Source organism: Buceros rhinoceros, unplaced genomic scaffold (assembly GCF_000710305.1).
Source record: "Buceros rhinoceros silvestris isolate BGI_N320 unplaced genomic scaffold, ASM71030v1 scaffold19951, whole genome shotgun sequence".
NCBI lineage: Eukaryota > Metazoa > Chordata > Aves > Bucerotiformes > Bucerotidae > Buceros > Buceros rhinoceros.
The window spans coordinates 34,320-40,222 of record NW_010396202.1 but is presented as its reverse complement, the minus strand read 5'-3'; the positions used below and the strand labels follow the sequence as shown (position 1 = coordinate 40,222).

Below are 5,903 nucleotides of genomic sequence, written 5' to 3'. Positions count from 1 at the left end.
GGAGGAGCTTTGGGCTGAGTTCACGCGGCCTTCCAAAGTCGTCGGGTTGTTTAAAAAGAAAAACCAAATTCTAGTCCTTCCTCTTGACAGCGAATACACTGAATTAAGAAACGGTAGTTGTGGGTGCGTGTACGTACATACATGTTAAACAGTGCTACTACAGTTACATTCACACTTACCTGATTTTCATTAATTCCTTGTAATCCTACGTGAGTTCTTGGCTTATTACACGTTACGAGCATCACTAATAAAGAACAAAGGCTTCAAGTAATCCTCCACTGACCTCTAGTCGATTTATGGTATTCACAAAAATCCTACTTGTACCCAGTTGCTGCGAGGAACAGAGTACTACGCTGTACCAGTTATTTTCATTTTTTCTTGCAAATTTAGTGCAAAGGATTCTCAATATGTATTCATAAACCTGTTAACACATCAGCAATTCATACCATTATACCATTTTAATGCAGAAATGCAAAGAAAAAGAAAAAAAAAAGACATAGGTCTTGCTTCCAGGCCATTAAAATGAAGAGGAGAGCAATCTTTTTGTGGTGAGTTAATAAAATTTCCTAAGACTAAATTCCAGAGAAGCTGTACATAAAGTTATTTAGTGCTAAAAATCTACAATACATCTTTCAAGTATAAGATACTGAAATATTATTGCCAATAAATAGTTGTGCTGTAGTCAAAGCCGTGGTTCCTTTGTTGAATCATTCACATCTCAACATATTAGGGTTTAGTTTCTCGCTGAGTTTATGTATTAAAATTGCTAACTCTTCTGTGGCTTGGGACTTATCCTCCAACAGTTCGTAGCGAAGGCTGGAGATATCCTGTTTGATTTCCTTGAGTTCACCTGTATTAATGATTGAAAAAAATACCTGTGAGCAAAGCTGGACGTTAATTCAATACTGTTAAGTCACATCAGCTTGTGTTTCTGATCGTTATCTCAAAATATTCACGCGGGCAGGGCTGGGGCAGGAGGCTTTACCTCTCCTTCATTCTCAGTGTGAAGTGAACGTGTCTCCACCCCTGAACAGGTACTTTTAACAGCCCACTGAACTCTAATGTTGTGCTCCGCGAGGAAGGGAACACCAGAGGGTCAGAAAACGCTTTACATAGGTTAATGAATTAATCACGGCAACACTGCTGAACAGCTGGTAAACATCAGAGAGGAAAGGCAGAGAGATTTGTTTCTGAAGGGGTGTGCTGAGATTACACAGGAAAAGTGTGGCAGAGCTGGCAGAAAAACTCACAGCTTCTGAGTCTCTCTCCTCTTCCTTACCAACATCCTTTGAATTAGAAAAAGTCAACCAGTTTAAAACCATGTTACAATTTGACACTAGTACAAAAAACGCTTTTAAATCACAGCAGTTGTCAAGGCCAGGCTCGTAACAAGCAGCAGCACGTTTTCCGTTACGGGATATTCAGTTCAAGAGCAGCAGCTTTTAAAAATACTCGAATGCTGCTCTTCCAGCAGGTGTAAGGTGCGTGAATTCTTACCCAGGATCCACCCCAGGCAGTGATTTGTCACCTATGAAATAGAAGATGACGAAGGAATACCTAAACTAGGTAGATGATTCCCCCCACTGCGGAGCAGGAACAGGAGGAAGTACAAACAAACCCTCCTCTTACCCGAAACCTCCAGGCACCCCTGTAAATACCAATTCCCAATGCAACGTGACAGAAATTGTCTCTGAACACCGCAAACGCAGCCTCTTTCTTACCTTCATTGACTTCATCGTTTTCTTTGTCCACTTGTGCTTTCAGAACATAGCGTTTTATCAGTCTTTTCATTATTTGCTGCCAGATTAAAAGGGGTGTATAAGCAGGTGAGAATACATAATTAAACACTATTCCCTTTTCTTAACTCGCATCTGTAAGTGGACTCACATCTGTAAAAGCGGAAGAATGAGCAGCCCCAGATCAAGAGCACTTGCCTCACAGGGGCTCTTTTGGTGGCATGCTGAGATTTATCACTACAGTGAAGCACCTTTCTCATGCAATTACCTCATATTTACAGAGCACCACAGCTTTTTGTAGGGAACAGGACAACAGGAAAATGTGTCTAAACGCACCTAACTCAGGCTTGTAACAGCTCCAGAACAGGTCTGCCCTTCGTTACAGTAACGGTCTCTTTTCCAGCAGCGCCCTGGAGCTTGATTTCTACAGTAGGTTTTTTTCTATCTGGTGAAGGCAAACCGTGCTCGAAACACGCAACCCCACCATGACCTTCACGCAGTTCTACTACTCAAAACCGAGACCACCGCCTGTACTTACCTGATAGCGTGTTGGCTGATTGAGAATGCTGTTAAAACTGTGCGATTCGAACACTCGGGAGTTCGACTGAGTGAAAAGGTTTAACTAGGAAGAAACGAGACAAAATTAGAGTGTTACAGAATTCACAGTTAGAATTCAGCTCCTTTTTTTCACTGGAGACATTTTGGGGATGTCTTCATAGTCACTATACTAGAATACGATTTCAAAAAAACCCTGAGATTGCTTCGACTTGCTGTTGGTTTTGGTTTTTTTAAGCACTGATAATTTCAGCCATCTTGTTTTGCTTCAAAGCAAATATGCTGGCACGGCAGAGGAAATGCCGGGTTAGGATGGCTGGGGGCAGGAGCGAGTGGCCAGAGCAAGGAGACACCCTCCAAACGGGCTTTGACGACGAGCTGCTGTGGATCTGCGCTCTGAAGCATACTTTTAACGACAAAGACATGCTCAAAAGCAGCTCTGCCTCGTTCAAGAAAACTAACTCCACCTGACCTGTCTCAGCAGTGGCTCAGAGAGGGTTTTAGTTCTTTAGTGACCTACATTCTAAGTTTGACAGTGAGTACTGCTCTATGATACATAAGCGCGACTGGATGCTTGTTTTAACAAAGGGTATCTTCGGGTGTTGAGGTGTCTTTGTTTCGTTTTTTTAAACACATCTTTTGTACAGTGACTGGAGAAAACTACAACGTTCAGGCACTTGGAGCACTAGAGAGCAAAAGACGAGCAGTTAGTCCCCAAAAAGTGCTTCTAGCCAAATGGATTTAAACCGACATTTTTATAAACATGTATCTACTTTCACCACCTCCAAAAAACTGGAGTAAATATTTTTTTCACTGAAGATTCATTACCACCAACAGCTCAGAAGTCCTAAGCTCCAGAGAGATCTTTCAAAAAAGATGATGAGACTTGACATTTCTGATAATTTACAGTAAAACAAACAATAATTATTCTCCAGGTATACCTTTTAGTCTTTGTAATACACAGGGCCTTAATCCTAACATAAAAGCAGCCACGTGTCTCCTCTTTAACCCGCCTGTGCCCCAGTTTGCCATCAAAAAACCAAGTGGAATTGTTATCTAATTCTCACAAGGCCATTATGACCTTGCGTTCCATCAATATTTGTGAAGAACACTTAGAAACCCAAATTTAGAATGTCATGGAAGCGTTGAAGATTATTATTCCCAATCCTCCCTCTCTCCTGTTGAGAACGCAGCTTTTGACACTAGGAAGGGAGTATCACACTGAACACGCTTCATACTTTTCCTGTCATAGTGAAAAGTTTTCTCTCCTCATCCTCCCCCTCTTTTTTTAACTCTGAACTAAAAATCTTTCTAATGGAGACTAAAGCCGTTTTTGTTCAACGTTTAGGTTATTCCCTCATGGGAATTATTTGTGTGTCTGGATACTCAGTCATTGTTGGTTTAATTGTGTTTTCCCAGTCATTAGACCTTGTTGTCCTAAGAAAATTTATAGGTATGTTTTGGTTTTATGCAGTACATTTAGACAGTCTGAAATACAGATTTGTGAATATAAACGCTTGAGTAATCACTGTACTATCATCAGAAGCACAGATGACACCCTAAAGCTTACAGAAAAGCAGAATGCTGGAATGGACGCACAATTCTTTGATGCAAAGAAAAGGCTTCAGTACCTACCCTAGATTTGGAATTGCCCATTCCCATTTCAATGTCCTTCTGCAGCCGTCTCCTCCTGCACTTAGAAAAGTTAATGATCCTCATGATGAAATAGAAAAAGGATTTGGGGCTGGGTACAAGACTGAACGGTGGAGGTAATGTTTTTCCATCATCAAAATACGACAACCACAGTTTAGAACGAGCAAACTTCCACTCCACATCACTGTCATCCTGTGTTAAGAGATAGAAACAGGTATGTGCTTTGATGAAACTGCTTTTAAATATCAACCCTTTCCGGTTTTACACAAAATGTTATTTGCTTGCTAGTAAGACTCCCAGTAGTTCTGCAAAAATGTGACCACTTTATCAAGTCTATTTTAACTAAATTTCAGTTGTTTCTTCATGGCAACATCTCATTGGCAATACTTAGTTAAAGCATGTGAACCATTTAAACAAGTGTTATTTTTGCACTGAGCGAAAGCCAGCACATAAACTCCTCACTATTTCAAGTGGAGCTTCTTTCTTCTTTTAAAGCCTTGTTTTTCTCATTAAAGTGGTCACATGAATTTGGTATTTGCACAAGTGACGAAGTATGAGCTTCAAGGCAGACGGGGATTAAAATGGTAGCACTCAGCTTCTTATATAACCATGAAAAGCATCTCTGATGTATAATGGGAGTACAGAAAATACACACTTTGCTGTCATGAAGAAGTCACCTCAGAAACTGACAAACTGATTTTGTCCTAATACATTCTTACAGAAGTATTCCAAGGCTGGACTTTGTTTACTCCAAAGGTAAAAGCTTTTTTTTATGATAACTAGTTTTCTCCTGCTGGATTCAGAACTAAACCCCAAATTTCCATTAAAGAGCACGTCAGAATACACTTAATCCACATCCTAATGATCTGTCCAAGACTGTACTGCACTACACGAAGAAAACATCCTAAGGAAACTGGGAATGAACCACCCATGTCTCAAATGTTACACCCGGTAATTGTTTTCTGCTTTGCAGCACTCTTCATTTGAATACTGCTTTCGATTTCAAGACTTCTGGATGGATGGATGGGTATCTCCCTAGATGCGCATACGTGGCACAAGATGAACTACTTGTTCAGATCCTGCAGCTTGGCTGTGGTGTTAGGTAAAGTCAGTCCTAGAAACAGGGAATTTTTTGTCATCTCCTTTACTGAGGTAATCTCTTCACTGTACTTTGGCATATCAAAATGTGCTCATGGAAATCATTCCTAATAATTCTGCCCTTTTTCAATGTAACAAAAGAGAACAACCTGAGAACAGAGCCCACCTCAATTTCCTGATACGAGCTGTTGATCATAGCAATCAGCATGTTGAGCAGAACTACCACCATCGTTACGTTGTATATGCCATAAAGAACATAACCAATGTTCTCTATGAACTTATGATCGTATTTGAGGACAACTGAGGTTACTTCAGACAAACCAAATATGGACCAAAATAAGGTCTTGAAACTTTCTTCCACTCTGTAGGAAAAAACAGAGGAAGGCGTTATTACTAACTAGACAAATAAACATAAGTTGTGTTTACAGTAAGAAACAATCACAAGTAACTTGTCTGTGAAGCAGGTTTGTAGAGTACTGATCAAACAACAAACATGCCAGAAAGTATTTTTCACAGTATGTTCAACTTCTTCACTGTGCTCCACCCATCCTCATTGATAATATAGTTGTAATAACTAATATAAGCAACACAACAGCCCAGGCATTAAATAGGTAATCTATTTCCAGGTTTTGAGATGACGCGTATCCTCGTCTCATCACTTTCCAGTCTAACTCTGCAGGGGCCAGACCTTAGTGACCTAATAAAGCTAAAAAGGAAGCAGATGGGAAGGAAACTGCTGAACTCCTTTCCAGAGTTTCTGATCGCATATTCCATTAGGAAGGGGGCACTCAGAAGTGGGTAGCAGCAGGTTCAGCCACAAAACCAACAAGCCAAACAGATTTTGTGGGATTTGTTCAAGAC

At 40.4% G+C, this 5,903-nt stretch overlaps 1 protein-coding gene across 1 annotated transcript in view; it reads right to left on the bottom strand.

The window, feature by feature from the left end:
* Nucleotides 1–284: 284 nt before the first annotated feature.
* Nucleotides 285–5,903, bottom strand: part of TRPC3 (transient receptor potential cation channel, subfamily C, member 3) — a 31,963-nt gene continuing 26,344 nt past the window's right edge. Inside the window, exons 8-12 of the mRNA XM_010145841.1 lie at nucleotides 5,209–5,404; nucleotides 3,927–4,136; nucleotides 2,275–2,358; nucleotides 1,722–1,797; nucleotides 285–850 (exon numbers count right to left, since the gene is read on the bottom strand). Of these exons, the coding sequence (XP_010144143.1) occupies nucleotides 708–850; nucleotides 1,722–1,797; nucleotides 2,275–2,358; nucleotides 3,927–4,136; nucleotides 5,209–5,404 (709 nt within the window). The 3' untranslated portion in view covers nucleotides 285–707. The remainder of the gene's footprint in view (nucleotides 851–1,721; nucleotides 1,798–2,274; nucleotides 2,359–3,926; nucleotides 4,137–5,208; nucleotides 5,405–5,903) is intronic.